Source organism: Brienomyrus brachyistius, chromosome 1 (assembly GCF_023856365.1).
Source record: "Brienomyrus brachyistius isolate T26 chromosome 1, BBRACH_0.4, whole genome shotgun sequence".
NCBI classification, from domain to species: domain Eukaryota; kingdom Metazoa; phylum Chordata; class Actinopteri; order Osteoglossiformes; family Mormyridae; genus Brienomyrus; species Brienomyrus brachyistius.
The window spans coordinates 32,385,781-32,402,545 of NC_064533.1; the positions used below are offsets into that span (position 1 = coordinate 32,385,781).

The window sequence follows — 16,765 nt, forward strand, 5'->3', positions numbered from 1 at the left end:
TACTCATGTATGCCAATGAAAGCTGATCTGGAAATTTCCACGCAGAGAAGGTTGGGGTGGAGGGGGAAGGATGAGCAGCAAATAACAGGAAACAGACAAGTAGTGCCCTGGGCTCTGATCATGGGGAGATGGGCTGCCACCAAAATCAGTGGCGGAAGGCTGACCGATGTCACCATGGTGGGGGCAGAGTCTCATCAGGACACAGGGACCCCCCGTGTCAGACGGCCATCATCAGAAGGCTGTCCCCTTCCATGGCTCTGTACAATGTTTTTGAGGACAAGTACCGGAAACGCGCGGTGTCACCTTGAATGCCCAGAAACGCGATGCCTGCACAGCAATATTTTTTGGGGTCTTTATTAGGATCTTAAAATGTCACAGAGCGGACAGGTTAAATCGGAACGGTGAATATATGCTGGTTTACAAGGGAAACCAAGCCCCCCAGTTTAGCCATCAACAAAACCAGTCATCTTCCCAGTGTGAACCAATGCATTTTATCACAACACCCAGATTCAGGCGTTTCCAGAAATTATAGGAAAATACCTGCATACAAATACATTGCATCACTTACAAATACGCTAATGAAACTGGCTCCCTCAATTCTTATTTTAACATAAAAATAATCAGAAGAATCTGCACATGCACGGATGGGCAGGGACACCCCCCCGGCCCATGCTGGCAGTTCGTCAGGTCAGCGGTGACCAGTAGGGGGCGGCGGTACTCACTGCTGAATGCGCTGCAGAGGCAGCGGGAGCAGATCCTCCAGAGTCGTGTTGCGGAACTCGGGCCTCGACTCCTGGAGCTTCTTGAAGCGGCGAAAAGCCTTGTTTTTTTTCAGCGTCATCTGTTTAGGGGGGGAGGGTCTTACACTGCTGATCAGGAAGTCATTAGTGCTACACACACGCACACAGACGTACAGGAACACGTGCAGGTGTGAAGCCTGCCGTCTGACATCACGCACCGGCTGCCGCTTCAAGCTCTTACTGGCGCTATTTACGGGCTGGTTCTGAGTCACCCGCTCCGGCGCCTCACTGAGCCAAGAGCAGGATAAAAGGCAGCCCAAAACCGACAGAAACTCGACGGACCCACACAACGTGACTGACATCCCTCCAAATCGTCGACCAATCGCTACATTATCTCTCAAAAACAACTGAAAGTTGCATCTCAGGCTAACCCTAACTTTCAGGCCCGGATGCTGCGGACCAGCACTTCCAGAAGCCTCCATTAATTGGGCGGCAGCGCATTATCATGCGAGGCGACAGAGGCGAAGGTTGAAAAGGACGGGGCGACTCCTCGCTGTCACATCGCCGCAATTATGCGGCGCCGTGTTCCGACAATTACGTTTATGTAGAGCCAGTGGTGAAATCGATGTAACTTGCGCAGCTAGTCCTTAATCAATGGGGTCGGTCAATTTGCTGCGACCACATCCTTCTTCTTAATTAAGACAGTGATATCGCGGAGGCCCAGGGGCTCAAATAGATAAAGCGGTACAGAGGTCACAGAGCCGACTCGCGGGTCATTCTGGACGTCCGGCTGACAGCTTCGTCTTATTTGGGCCATTCGGTGGGGTCCTGTCACGCAGGACCTGGGAGCGGAGCACGGCGGCCAGGAACACTAACGAGCGGCCCGATTCCCCAGCACGGGCAATCGGATCGGCATGGTCGCGAGGCTCCGTAATGAGATGCGGAAGTTGGACTCCAGTGAGACAGTTTAGCCTTTCTGGAGGCGTGAGCCCGGGCCATGATCAGACGCTTAGCCTTTCCGACGGAGGGACGGGCGGATGCACATCGCCAGACTGTCATAACCAAAATGGCACACAAGATGGAGAGGCCTGTTTGAGATGCGGCCGGCCCAGAACCAAATGGGAACGAATAGCCCGGCATCCAGAAAGGCCTGAACTTCACATTAGTGACTGAGAGAACAGCAGCACCAAAAAATAGTTACTATATATGAATAATCGATGGTGTCTGCTTTCTGAGTAAGACAGCATATCAGTGACCTAATGACCTGCAGTTTAGGGACATTAAACGCTACACACAGAGGGACCCACAGAAACGTGCAACAAATGATTAACGACGGGGATGGCGCTCCGGGCACGAGGTGCTTGGACTATGTTCCAGTAGTTTCCAAGGAAGATGGCAGAAGCTTCACCCGAAAAGGAGCAAACGGAAGCCGGGATTTCCGCTGCACTATCTGGAGGAAACCGCACCTGGAGAACTTTGTTGGCGTTATGGATGTTGTCGACGTAAATCGTGTAGTGATTCAAGTGCTGGCAGAATCTTTCGAAACCGGGGCCAAACATCCCGTCTTCCACGTAGGCCAGTAACGTCCTGCAGAAAGGCAGATGGGGTACAGGAACTCAGCCAACTTATCAACATCGGGGGAGGGGAAGAAATTAATAAACAAACAGCGCCTGCACGGTATCTATGGCGACTACAGTGGCATGTAGGGAGCATGTCATCTCGACAAATAAGTGGTGGTTCTGCACGGGGTCCATTATCTTTAATGGTGCTTCTTTCAATTAGACGCTTAAAAATAAGAGTCAGTCCTTTTTTGATTTTCACACGGAACCTCGCTCCGCGGCGTGGCACCCCAAAGCCAGGCGTTAGTGGGGGGGTGAGGCAGAAAAACTGAAAGAAACACAACAGCAGGCTGTTTTCTCCCAGCTGACATGTTTATCAAGCAGCAGACAGTGGGCACGGGAACTTTCCGGTGCAGGAGTGTTTGCCGAACCTGGGAACAAAGGCACATCAAAGGGGGGAGCGCCGCAGTCGATCCGCCTGTCAGCCACGTTACTCTAACATGGATAAATGGGGAATTCGTCGGGATGTTGACACTCGCAACGAGCTTATTATCTAAACTTGGAATCACATGCGCGCGCCAACCCACTTCCTAACAATGTTCCCTGGGACTTCAGATGTTTAGAGAAGGTGCACTTTTGCGGTGAAGTTGATTTAAATAGATTTTAATGAAGTTGCCCGCCACGGTAGCCTCCGTTCGTAATCAGGAGATGTCAGCGGAGCGGCGAGAGCGCTAACGAGGGCAAAGGGCAGGAGGAAAACTGCATTTCCGGGTTTTCCTGCAGCTGGAGGCTATTATGATAAAAATAAAAACACAAGTTATATATATATATTTTTTTTTTTTAAACTTTTTTAGGGCAATTAAATTCCTTGCCGTAAGGAAGGCTGTAAAAACAGCATTAATATTCCTTTAGCATCACGCTAATGCACATTAATTCTTTGTGGATGCAAAACCCGGAGGGGGTTCAGTCACTGACGGTATGGTTTGGGTCGGCCGGAACGCGAGGATGCCGATTATTGACGTCAGTGGCGGTGAACATGATCCGGGGAACAATCAGACACTGGGAGGTTTTATTAGGCCACGTAGCATTTAAACGGCTAACGATGCTAGTCAGCTCGTGTTTACAGGAGAAGGGAGGCCCTCTGGCAAGCCTCTTACCGTCACTGTCAGGGCGAGCGGCGGGTGGCAGCCACCACATCCTAGGGACGACCTGTAACTTTACCGCACCTGACACACGGGGTCACGGCACTTTGCTTAAAATGTCAGGATAAACATCATCGATTATGTCTCGTCTTGGAACACAAGATGACGCACACAGCGCAAACATTATAATTTACAAACAAAAGCAAAATCTTGGCTTGCTCTTAAGAAGGAGGCATTTTCATTAAAATAAGCAGCTAATAAATGTCTGTCATTTTAGTGCCATTTTCGTAAACATCAAAACATCTTTCAGTTTTCAGTTTTTTTTTCTCCTTATTTTTTCTCCTGCAAGTGGCCATATTTTTTTAAATAAAAAGCTGTGAGCAAGAAAGCTCATTTTACACATGAGAACTTGTACTCTGACCCGACATGATGCAACACGATGACCCTTAAACCGCTAAAAAAAACACACACAACACGAGCGGCACAAGAACCCAAGAGAACCGCGGAGCGCTGAACCGGAGCGGGTCTGGAACCAAATTAATTTTTTGTACCAGGCACCTTAAAGACACTCAATTACGCTGTAATTTTATTCAACATTTCTCATAGTGACAAGGATCGGCTTCTGACATGTGGGATAGTATTTGATCTATTTTCAAACCACATTTACTCTCATTAAGAAACCCCCAGACGCGTTCTTTCAGAATATTTATTTTTCAAATACTTTTTGAAATTGTGCTACTTACTTGATAAAATGACAACACTTTCAAGTTCTTTATTATAGTTTGCTATGGAGCAGCCACCCAATTATCGCCGCCTGCTATCGGGAGCTGTGTCCCCAAACTCCTCGAGCCGCCGTAATGATGATGTACAGCATCGCTGTATCAATACATTCAAATAAACATTTCATTAAGGCACCGCAGTACCGAAACCGCAATTCACTCGAGCCGCCCCGATCCCTGTCGCAATCACAAACCAGGATAAACGTAAACAGAAAAATAAAAACTGCAAATAAAAATCAAAGCCCTATCAAACTACAGGCCGTGGCCTCGTCTCCGGAGCGTTTTGCTTAAGCCTTCTGAACTCGGGTTTCTCTGACGGGGAGGGGACTTTTCTCCTCAGATTATTAGTATTATTTTTCGTGCCCCAACTCAGTGCATTACGAATCTCGCAGAAATGTTACGGCTCATTCCCCCCGATCATGCGTGCGATGTCACCGTGTTCGCCTACAAACAGGACTTAGTGGAAATTAATGGCGGGTGTGGTAGGGGAGTGGAATCTCAATTTAATTCCATGCGGCATGGCGAGACGGGAAAGATGAATGTCGATAGGGGACTTTATTCTTCGCGGGAGAACGGAGTGGTTTCTTATGTCGGCCAAGGATTTAAATACATATGCATATGCAGCCACCAGAGGAAAAAGGAATTGTATATTTGTTTTGAATGTTGTTTCATTCTTTATTTATGTTAGGAAAAAGTCAGCGAGGATTTTAAGAAACGGTCTATAATCAAGGAACAAACATCTAAGCTTGCCGACTTCTAAGCAGCTAGACGCGCAGATGTTTTAAACTGTCACAGGGCAAAGGGTCTCTCCTTAGAGCTGTGAGACCCCCCCGTAGAGACCCCCCCCCCCCCCCGTAGCTCGTGAATGAAGCTCACATTGTGCCAAGCAAGCAGCCAAAACCTTTTTGTTATTCCTGTTTTTCCTTATACGTGGAACGTGAGTATCGGAGCATGCCGATCGCCGGTTCATTTCCCCCGCTTTCACGGGCAGAACTGTCAGCCGCCGTCCGTCTCGCTCGGAAGGCTAGCGCCTCCCAATTTGTCATTTAAGCCACAAGCCAGGTGTGATTTGCACGTGAGCGGAGCGTGCCGTGGAGCTCGATCCTGCAAGAGGGACACACCTTACGTACAGACGCCACACAGAAGCCGGTTGTGTTTGATAACGTGGCAATTAACGGCCAGATAAGGGAATGAATGGCCAACATCACCCCAAGCTTTCGCTTCAAATGGCCGGGCCCAATCTTTAGTATCGACCGAGCGGCTCAATTTATGGGCCACTTTGAGGCAGTCAAATGGCGCTTATCGGCCTTGCTCGAACAAGGGGGGGGGGGGGGGTCTGCTTACCAGCGTCTCGGCGCAACACTTTGTTTCTGCATTTCTCCCAGCTTCCATGCAACAAAAGGTGCCAAACTCTCCCTCTAAACCAGGGGTCTCCAACTCCAGTCCTGGGGAGCCCCAGCCCTGCACATTTTGAGGTTTCCTCTCATGTAACACACCTGATTAAACTTCTCTACTAATTACCACCAATTTCTTGAGTTGAATCATGTGTGGTGGAACAGGGAGAGAGCTAAGCTCTGCAGGACAACAGTTAGAGACCCCTGCCCTAGACACAGGGCTGACTCAAAAATACACAAAATCTCCCTCTTTCCCAGTTAGCTAATCACTAAAAGTCAGTTTATGATAGCCAGAGATTCCCTATCCTCAGACGTCCACCACAGCACGACAAAGAGAAAGTAGGCGCTCATTCAATTACATATGGTTTGCAACTCAATCCCTAATCCATCGTAGTTCCTAAAATTAGGCAAATCTGTCCCCTGGTGACCAGCAACACATAACATCATGATGTAAGTGAAGAAGCGAACATGAGGCAGCCATAGAAAGAGTGTGCTCACGTAACTATGAACTAGAAGAACAAAAGCATAGCACTGGAAGAGATGGATTGACTGTAACCTTCGGGGCAGTGTGTGGCAAAGGTGATGTGCCTGTAATCAGAAGGTCGCCGGTTGAAACCCAGCCTGGGCACATCTGCGGATCCTTGACCGAGGCCCTTAACCCCCAGCTCCCTGGGCAGCACTACAGGTGGCTGCCCTTCGCGGACAGCTTACTCTACAAAGACCACGTTGAGGGAGGCGTAAAAGACAATTTAGTACCAATTATTAGTAGATCAATAAAGTATCAACTATTATTATGATCTACATCGTAATCGATTACATTATCAGGCGGAAGACGTGCATGTCACTGAAACTTCACATGGCTAAAGCGCTCCATCGCCCTAAACTATATCCCATAGTTTTTCTCTTTCTGGTCACCTCTAGCCATTTGTAGCTTCTTCAGAATCCACGACGACTCCTGACACTTCATGGAGCACATTTGCCCACTATTAGGTTGCACACAGGACATGCAGGTCTCCACACGTGTGCAGCAGAGGTACAGCTCAAACCAGAGATCTGAAGTTCACAACACCACCACAATAGTCGGCAGGAACAAACACAGCCCAAAAAAAAGCGGCAGTGAGTGTGCATGCACGGAAGCTTCCGGAGCAAATCAAGAGAAACCGTTATGTCCGGCAAATGCCGCACTTATCGATTTTTGTGTATCTTGTTTATGCAAACCATTAAAACGAACTAGCTAACCTGAAAGTTCATTCGCACTTCATTAATATGTAAGTCTCCAATTAATGTTTTTTTTGCCAACCCACCCCCCTCCTAAGAATAAATATTGTGTAAATTATTTAAAGGATACTTACTGGTTTAGTGAATGAATGGCTTTAATTGAGCTGAAGATGCTTTCTCTAATGTCCTGCCTCAGGGTTCCTTTGGCTTTCAGGATCTCGACAAAGTACTAAAAGAACGAAGGAGAGAGGAGGGGATAATTGAATGTCTTTGACGTTTTGCATACATCCCGCCATCTCCGAGGCCACCATCACACACGGGAGCTGCTGGAGGAAGCAGAAAGCGGAGGAAGGCGTCCATCAGCCGCGGTGCCTCAATTACTCTTAATGCTTTAATCTGTGATGCAAATTTAATGTAGGCTTACTAGAAGGGTGGGAAATAAAGCACTGAATACGAAATGGAAAGATTTCAAATCCCATTAATAATAAAGACAATGTTCCATGATGTATCCCCCTTATAATTCACTGCTCAGTTCAAATCATGCAACACCCGTGATAAAAACAGCAGTAGTGAGATCTAGGGCTCAAGCAGAATAAGGATTAATATTGAAGCAGAATAAGCTTCACAATAAACATGACGCCTCAGGTAAGGTCTGAGAAGGCTGTAGAAACACAGGAAAAAAGACAGGAAACTGCCAGGAGGGTCGTGAACTCTGAACTACGCCGGGTTTCTGTTGCATAAGAGGCTGTAACGTGTGTGATCTGGCAGTCACAGGGGGCCGTGTTGGGGGCGTCTATGACCATGCTGAAAATGTGTCAGCGGCTGGGAAGCAGGACTCTAAAAGGATTATGGGAAATGAGGGCAGGGAGGAGCGGCTCGAAGGGTAGGGGGGGTTGACCCCCAGGTGACGCTGACCGTATTGACTAGCTCCAGCTGGTGGCAGTAGCGCTGCTCGGTACGGACCAGTTCCCGGCCCGTGCGGGCCCGCTTCCTCTCCCAGCGCTCCTGCTGCTCCCGAACGCCGCTCGAGGGTGGCCCGGTGGGCGCCGGCGCCAGGCTCATGGCGAGATGACGAAGGGGACCTAGAAAATCTATGACAGATAGAAGAGGCACGCAAACCACGTCATATTAACGTCACCTTCTATGCTTTATACAGCTAGATATTTAATGAAAGTGAGAACTTTGCTCAACGGTACAACAGCCAAACCTGTCTGAAGATATGAACTGCCAAACCTCAGGTTTAAGTCCACATGCCAGCAAGCAAAGGCCAAATCCGGTACGCCCCAATATACACACTACAGTCTGGAAACTGTTTATTTCTAGTTTCTTATAACATATCTCTAAGCAAAGAAGAGCAATCATTTTAAAGCCTTTGCATGGCCATGTACGATACATATTAACGGCCTGTCCCATTAAAAGGGATGCTGTCATTAATTAATCACAGCATTCTGCACAGAGCCATACAGGAAAGAGTGACTCTCGGAGTCTGTACATCACAAATGAAGGGGCCAATGACGTCGCAGCTCGCGTGCCGCGAGGGACTGGGATCAAACACCTGACAGGAAGCATGTCGCGCCTCACTGACGATAACGAGTGGCGGACGAAGAGGAAGGCGGGAGAACAAAGCCACATTGCTAGTCTCAGCGCTCCCGCGAGTCGAGGAAAGTCTTTCAGCTCCAGGAATAGGAGGACGCCTTTACCATCATCATGCACTACATCTCTGGACACCTACAGAACTATCCTCATTCACCAAACTCACACCAGAGAGGCCGGGCGTGTGCACCACCAGCCGCACCCCTGTCCTCTCTGCCCCTCCCCTTATCATTAAGCAGAAGACTAAAGCACGAGCAGGACCAAGGGACCCCATCAGTAACGCCAACCTCACCCCGGTGCGGCCATGACTGAAGGCTGGATCACTGAGCCCGGAATGGATTAGAGACGGTTTTATGGGACAGAACAGTCAGGACGGCTGATACAGGCCCCCCATGTCAGGCCTGCCAGCCGCTGGGAGGAATATCTGCAAGCAATATTTCAACAAAGAACTGGGTTTACGTTTGTTTAAAAAAGATTAGCCTTTTTTTCTCTTTAATAACTGTTCTTGCACTGAAGCTAAAAGGCAGTATAAAGGATAAGAAATGCAAAGCCAGTCCCCCCCCCAAGGAAAAATACAGCGAGACCGCAGCACACCAGGTCGACCAGCAGGAGGCAGACTCGGGCCAGAGAGAATGTGCAAGAAAAGGAAAAAACAAAAACAATTCCCTGTCAGACGTCGACTCATTGCAGGATGCAATGAGTACAATGGATGGGTGTGACAATTACACAAGGGACAATTAAGAAGTGCTTCGAAAAATTACCAAAAAAAAAAAAATCCAAGACTTATTTGCGCATGAAAGGCTTGCAAATGTTAAACACGTCCACGTGGGTTTAGGGGGCGCCGGTGAGCGGGCAGGACGCTCCCTTACACATTACTCATTATGAGCGTAATGGGAAAACAAGATCTGAGATTTGTAGCTGTCTGAAGCAGGCGGTTGTGCGCAGGCCTGGATAATCCATCATGAAATATTAATGCGGGGGCCCAAAAAGGCACCTCAGTGGGCCTGGGGGGGGGGGAACGTGTGTGTTTGTGTGCGGATAACGCGGTTTAAAGGGCTCCGACACCCACTGGAGCGGGCTGCAGATACCGTGCTCCTGACTAGGCGGCGGGCCGGCGCATTCAGTCCGGGTACGGCATGGGGAACAAATTAGGGGTGTAATTAGCGCGCAAGATCCTTTGCGATAACATTAAATCAATCACACCCAACACCCAACCCTGAAACACAAACATGGAGGGGGGCTTTAAACAATTCATTAGCTTCGCAGGTGCTATAATGCATTCAGATTGGGTGCTAGCACAGGGGTGCCGAGCACACAGCTCTCTCAGGGGTACAGTACACCCCCTCCAGAGACATTTAGGTTAGCGGGTAATAAATAAACCGATTAATCAGATTTTTAAAAAGTGCTCACAGGTATTAGTGATTAAACCAACTGTGGTCCGGAGAGAGGCTGGGGCAGCTGGGTGAGAACCGGCCCACACTCATAGCTACGTGATTCACGGCCTCTTCATGCACCGCGCTCAGCAAGGAACCGACTGCCCGCCCGCACGGTGGAGCCTTCCAGACCATGCTTTCAACACATCCCTCTAACCTTGCTCACAAATTGTTTTACGGATGAAACACACTTTCGCCATTTACAATAAAAACTGCACACTTTTGTGCAAGCATCTCATATCCTACACAGTCAAACATTTAAAATTAGGTTAATCCGAAAAGGAAGGTACAAAAAACATGCATATTTATAATTTAATACATTTCTGCATTATGTGTTAAACTGATTTATAATCTATCAGCGGAATCACTTTGTTTTGGTCTGAACTGACATGATTCCATCATTATCTTGTAGCGGGTGGATTTAATGAAGGAGCTGGGGTTAGCCCTTAGCAACAAGCTAACGCTGCCAAGTTCCAGCCGCTCTGCTGGGTGGATGGATACGTGCAGACGCCGGGGGGGGGGGGGGGGATTTGCAGCGGGGCCTTGTTTATCGCTGCTAATTGGCACCACCCGGGCAGCACGGCAGCCCCTGCCTGGCCTCAATTAGCAGCAGGGAGACGCATCCCCAGGCAGGGCGTCAGCGCTGAGGGCCGGGGGCCCCCTCTGCAAGATGGCCGAAAAGGTTAACAGCCGACAGCCTCCTCAGAAAGGACGCCGCCCCCCCGCTTCCCAAAAAAACCCGCTGGAGCCGTTCCCTACAGCTACAGGGATCGAGCCGCCCCCACCTGTCCACAACCCACACTTCGGCAGTTTGGCCATTTTCTCCCCTGAAATTAAACAAATCAGACTTTCCTTTCCTATTAATGTAGTGCTGACAATCACACAGCAAATCTCATGTCTTACATTCACAGAGATTCAGTTTGATGGGGTTTACTTAGTCAGTCTGGGCTGAGGGTTACAGGCCGGGGAAGGGGGGGGCTTGAGTCGTGCTTTAGCACATTTACCTGCCTGAGCAGATGCCTCAGAACACTTAAGATAACCGTAGTTTAAGTGACCCCAGCCCTGAGCTCTGCTACCCCAGCAGCTGGGCCGTCCCACCCGGATCTTCCCCCAAAAACAGCATCCGCCACAAAGCACACAGTCAACAGCCTCCCCCTGCCCCTCGGCGCTAACGGCAACCACGCGGATGGCTATCCTGCTCTTGTGCGTTTTTGCGGGAAGCCACGTCTAATTACCGCCTTTATTGCCATACTGCCGATAAGTTGCCTCTAAATTAAGTGAACGCTTAGGAAGTTAAAACTACTCCCCCTCCCCCGCCAAGCTCGGTGCATTCATTTGTGTAAATAATAAGGGAGAATCTACTATTTGACAGAGTGTGTCCAATTAGCATTCGTTAGCCTGACCAATTAATACTGGACGAGCCCAAGTTGGTCGAGTTCCCCACTTCTCCGAATGCGACTCCAGCGTCCCCCCGGCAATTAATCTAAGCCGAGGGGGGGGGTCCCACTGACGGCAAACAGGTGTTAAGCTGCTACGTGGCAGAAGGGGAATAAACGCCAAGCACTAATCGAGCACTACAACAAGCCCAGCACGTGCCTGCAAAGCAATGTTTATGCCCCAAACATCTGGTTGGGTTGTAAAAATATATATAGCGTCATCCTCTTCTTCGGCAGAAACAGAAAAGTACAGGCCTAGAGCTAAGATGGAACCATCTGTATGCGCAGGAGCGAGCGCCCTTCAGCTCCACATCCCCCGCGCTCGCCAGTGAAAGGCCATCGCACGTAAAAAGTAATGGATAACAGGTGCTAAACTGGCGTGCAACTTCTCACAAGATCGTCACAGAGACTTTGTTAGAAGCAAGTTTGGTTTAAGAGAACAGCCTGCACTCTAACAAGATATCAAAAGGAATGGATTATGGTGGCTTTGTTCATCGGACACCTGTGAGTGCGCGCATCTCAAACGGGAAGTCATACAAACCGAAAAAGCAGCCTGCTCTACACTGGCAGTACCAATGAATGAACCGGACAGAACTGCATGGTTACGTGTGGGCATGAGTCAGGTGGTCAAGGCTTGTTACTGACCCCCCTAAATGTGGATGCGAAACTGCAGAACATAGGGAGCTTGAGCCCACAGGTGACGCTGTGTTCCCTGCGGTCTGGAGCCCTGGAACCCAAGACAGCGTCTCCCGAAGATAGCAAGCCATGACGTGTCTTCACACGCAAAATTATGCAACCTAGAACAGCATGTGATCTGTGCAGACTCAAACTGGTAGCCGGGGGGGGCTCCTTTCCAGGTCTGCTGAGGAAACCATCCGCCGCAGATCTTTACTCGCATTCTGCTTTCATTAGCGGGGAACGTAGGAAAGCTGGAAGGTGTCGTTCCGGGAGTCGGCCGCAGACGCATTCCGCTGTGACCTGCACGTCCTGCGCGTCAATTCCACAGCTGGAGCGACAGTTTTGGCCATGCACCTCCAGTTGGTTCTTCGTGTGGCTTTTCTCCAGTTACTACTGGACTGTGGGAGGAACTTTTCCCAGGGTGCAGCCTATAACACTAAACAGCCTCTCCGGACAAGCTCTACATCACCTGATCACCTCTGCTTCCTCATGATGAGCTTTACTTAGCTGCCATTTTGTCATATGGATCAAATCTCCACCCACACGCCCCACATGACACCCTGTGCAGGTGAATCAACTACATAGCCTGCTCATATATTCATTACAGCAACTAAAAAGATATAGAGTCCGATATAAAGCTAAGTACAGGTCATTCCTTTACTAAACACCATAAATCCCATAACTGCAGACGTTAGAGCCACTGACCACTTAACTCTCTGGAGAACATTTTAGTTGGAAGCTGGGTGAAGTCATGCTGACCTATAAACAGTTTTGCATTTTCCCCCCAAGAGAGAGTCACATTTTGGATTTTTGTGTAAATTAGCTGAGCACAGGGCAGCACCTTGGAAGCCATCAGTTGTCATTAACCACTCCAAAGTCACTGAGCATGTGCTGGTGAAGCCAGATACTGCATCTGATCCATCCAGAGGCACATGCCACCCCCTCCAGGTCCCGGTCGGCTGCATCCACGTCAGGACGCGGCACCGGCAACCTGATCGGGGGGTCATAAACAGCACGCTCATTGGACAGCACACACCGACATGTTACTGTCCGGTGTAATGAGCATAAGTGCACACGTGCAAGGATGGTGATGGGAGTGATGTCATCTTCTCACTTGTGCCGCTCACAAGAACAGGCATTTACCCTCCATGTCAGGGCTGCGCATTTGTGCACGTCAGGGAAAATCATACCTGGCCTGTGATCCACCTACTGGGAATCACCAATTACCTCACAGAGAACCAAAGTCTCAGTGGTTTATAATTCACCCAACAGTACAACAGTAATTTAAAAGAACAACAACTGTCAAACCCCTTTGGGAACTGTGACATTGTGTGGAACTTGTCACCCGAAGCATGCAAGATAAAACCTCGATATCTAATCTATGTGGGAGGAGAAAAGAGGCCGTTTGTGTTGAGTGTGACAAAGACGGTTTGCAAGGTGACATGGAAGGGGCATGTTTTGAACCAGATATTGATAAAATCATAAAGACTCCATGTGGGGCTCATTTAACCCATTACTGGTTGGTTCAACTCTGGTTCTGTGCCCACCTGTCGCAGGGAAAGGACAAAAGAGATCCCAATCAATCCCTAGGGGCAGTTGGGAGGAGTGGGGTGCGAATTTCTTTACATCACTGCATCCAAATGAAGTATTTCCTAATCCTGCATTGATGCAGGAAGCAGATAGATGAGCTGGGCGCCTTTGGGCCGCACATGTACCGCCAAGCAGGGCCAACAGGGCGGTAGCAGCTGCGTTAAAATAGCTCCCCACTAATTGATGCCTGGCACCGGGTGCGACTTCAAAAAGAGAGCAGCTGAGCGAGGAGCAGTTTCGGCTTTAATTATGTAGGCCACTTGCTCATCTTTCGGCTTTGTCTTTACGAGGCGCTTCTTTTCCATTTCAAAAGACGGTAGCACAAAAAAAGGTATGAGGCGACTGCCGGGGGAAGGAGACTATTTTGTCTGTGCGGATCGCCCGAGATCGTCAGCAATCACGAGCAGGATTGGGACAGAAACCCCATGGATAAAGGTCGCTTTCAGAATCAGGGATGTTTTTTCCTGCTATTGATTTCGTTTGCAACACGTTTCCCCCGCAATCAGCTCCGTAAGTCGAACATCTGCTCTTTGGAGGAGCCTCACTGCACTCACTGAAAGGCGATGGGTGTCTTTGAGATGTTTCATCGCCTTTTGCGGGTCATCTCAGTGCATATCACATGCACATTTACAAGAGTGCCCTTTCCGTGCAGGCATTCAAATAAAAATACGCAATTCAGCTTACTGCCATTGAATCCGGATACATTTATAAATCAACATCGGACGTGAGCTCTGTCAATCGTTAGGGTTGGTTCATTTTATAAATACTCCCATCAATGCAAGAAAAGACCCCGGAGGCAATTACTCCAGCGCTGCAATTTAGCGTCTACCTCCCATACACCAAACACACGTCTGCATCCGGCTGGATTGCAAAATAACACCCCTTATAGACAAGCCTTCTTTTCGGTTATTTTTATAAAGAAAAAGAGAGAGCCATGTGTAGTTTAGTGGTTTTAAAACTAGTGAAGAACCGTTAATTGGGAAATATCTCATGTGGCTCCGTCGGAATGTAAAAAGGCAGACCGCCAAACACCTTGTGGGTGCGGCATGTTTTAATTAAACATAAGCGTTACTAATGAGTTGCCAAATAATAATCCTTCTTAACGCTACGCTGCTATTGAGACGAGGGATATTCTGCCCCTTAAGTCATGTGCGATTTAAGAAATCTTTATTTAAAAACTTTTGCATAAAGTCACACATGACAGTAACTGCTTGAGTAATAGCAATCGCCCGTGACTTGTCGACTGCTCTACAATGTGCCGCCAGAGTAAGGATTAAATGCGAAGTTGTAACCAGGAGCGTGAACTCAGAGATACCGTTCGACCACCAGCGATACAAGGGCGAGGTAACATTAAAAATTTAAATATTTTAAAGCCCAAACAAGCTGACAAACAGTAGTAAAATCACGAACGCTATAACTAAAATTGTATACACGTTCTGCTTCAAAATACTTATTCGTTTCGTAAATCCGTTTGATATCCATCAGTATTATTGCCTTTTATCGTTATATTTATAAAATAATGCGACTGACCTTACTTGACTTGCAAACTTCGAATCCAGGCGCTCTTTTCACGTTCCGCAAACTTCCGGGTTAATCGACCCTTCCTATTGGTTGGTTTTGTATTACACGTGACACGGTATTGGGCCGCGAGTGCCTTAACGTCTGTATAAAAATTTCCAGCTCGGCTTTGTTGCTGCATTTATCTGTTCGTGCGTTTTACTGAAATTAAACGAAGACGATTATTTATGCAGGCTTTTGTTACTTGCCGTTTTGATTCATTTTAATATATATATATTATCTACAGGTTTGTGACTGTAGCAGGTGGCCGGCTAGGGTGGAGGGTGTTAATTTTCATTAAAATGTAAATATTTATTTTGAATATTTCTACTTAAAGGGAAACTAAGTGCAACTCACAATCAGAATTTTGTATTGCAAAAAATGGATTTATAAACTGGCGAACTAAATGATTCATCAGAATAGTAAAAGGAACTTAAAAATGAAAGCAAACTTTTACAGAATCTTGCATCAGTATGCGTAGGAAGGATAAAAGTAAATGCTACTATTCCGTGCTTTTACGAAAGAAAAATGTAGAACTGTTCGGGGCGTCCTCAAATCTGATATTGGCACATCGACTGCAATATGTTCTCATAGATGCAAGATGGGTTTTTTAACGTGTTTATTACTATCGTCAACTCGGTTCACTGTAGCGAGAATACTGACATCTAGTGTCACGATTGTGTTTCTCCGATGAACAATCCCAAACCAGCAAAAAACAATACAGGAGCTGTAGCTGTGGGTGAACGAGCAGTGGAATCGCGGAATGTATCAGTAAAATGTTCACACAGCATTAAGTCAGCAGGATGAAACACTGTTTGGATCACCTCATTCTGAAGCTGAGCATTATGGGTAGGAATCTGTTAATAGGCACTGCTGAGAAGCAGGCTGTGGCACTTCAGTTTTCCATGTAAACATTCAACATTTATAGCAATAACTGTAAACAATATAAAAGCCCAGGTAATCTTGACGTGCATCACAAAAAAGTGATATAGTTATTTTATCTTTATTTTTCAGCAGACTCCTGCAACGAGGCACAATAAAGGTTACATGATAGTGAGATATAGGGTAGAGATTATGTATTTCTCATTTCTGAACTATTAGCTTTAATGTAAATATTGATTTACAGGTTAGTGCAGTTAATATAGTGATTTGTTGCTATTAGTAAGGGAAATTTGTAACAACTTCTGGTAGGTGTATGAACCATTCTACCACAAACCCAGATTTTCATACTTATTTATTCATTTTTATGATGATTTTAAGATGATTTGGCCGTTTACGGCATTCCAGTGGTTTCATACAGGGTTTCTAAACGATACACTGATTGAGATGATTAGTTCAGACTGGGCCTTGACCACCTCAGGGTCATCTAAGTGGGCGCAAAGCTTGTTTACCTCCAGAGGTGCAGCCTTTTCTAAGAGAACTTTTATTGGGACTCAGAAAATATTTCACAGTGAATCTGAAGAGTAAAGAAGCTGTGCGTAGCAAAAGATAAATAGTGGACTTGGATCTAATTACCAGAGTGCTTGGCACAAACACAAGGAATGCTCGCAATGAAGTCTGATCTTTAGCAGTACCTGAGAAACAGCTGATGGCCTTGAAATCAATAAACTGTGAGAGAAAATTGAATTTGTAAATAGTCTGTTGTG

The 16,765-nt window shown here is 47.4% G+C and overlaps 1 protein-coding gene across 2 annotated transcripts in view; it reads right to left on the bottom strand.

Moving 5' to 3' along the window:
• The window catches only part of arhgef39 (Rho guanine nucleotide exchange factor (GEF) 39), a 40,086-nt gene extending 24,869 nt beyond the window's left edge, over positions 1 to 15,217 (bottom strand). The window contains exons 1-5 of one of the 2 annotated variants that reach the window (XM_048969902.1): positions 15,093 to 15,217; positions 7,748 to 7,923; positions 6,967 to 7,061; positions 2,207 to 2,327; positions 723 to 841 (exon numbers count right to left, since the gene is read on the bottom strand). In XM_048969902.1, coding sequence (XP_048825859.1) covers positions 723 to 841; positions 2,207 to 2,327; positions 6,967 to 7,061; positions 7,748 to 7,894 — 482 coding nt within the window. In that variant the 5' untranslated portion in view covers positions 7,895 to 7,923; positions 15,093 to 15,217. The remainder of the gene's footprint in view (positions 1 to 722; positions 842 to 2,206; positions 2,328 to 6,966; positions 7,062 to 7,747; positions 7,924 to 15,092) is intronic. The other variant, XM_048969914.1, reaches the window with a different exon arrangement.
• Positions 15,218 to 16,765: the final 1,548 nt, after the last annotated feature.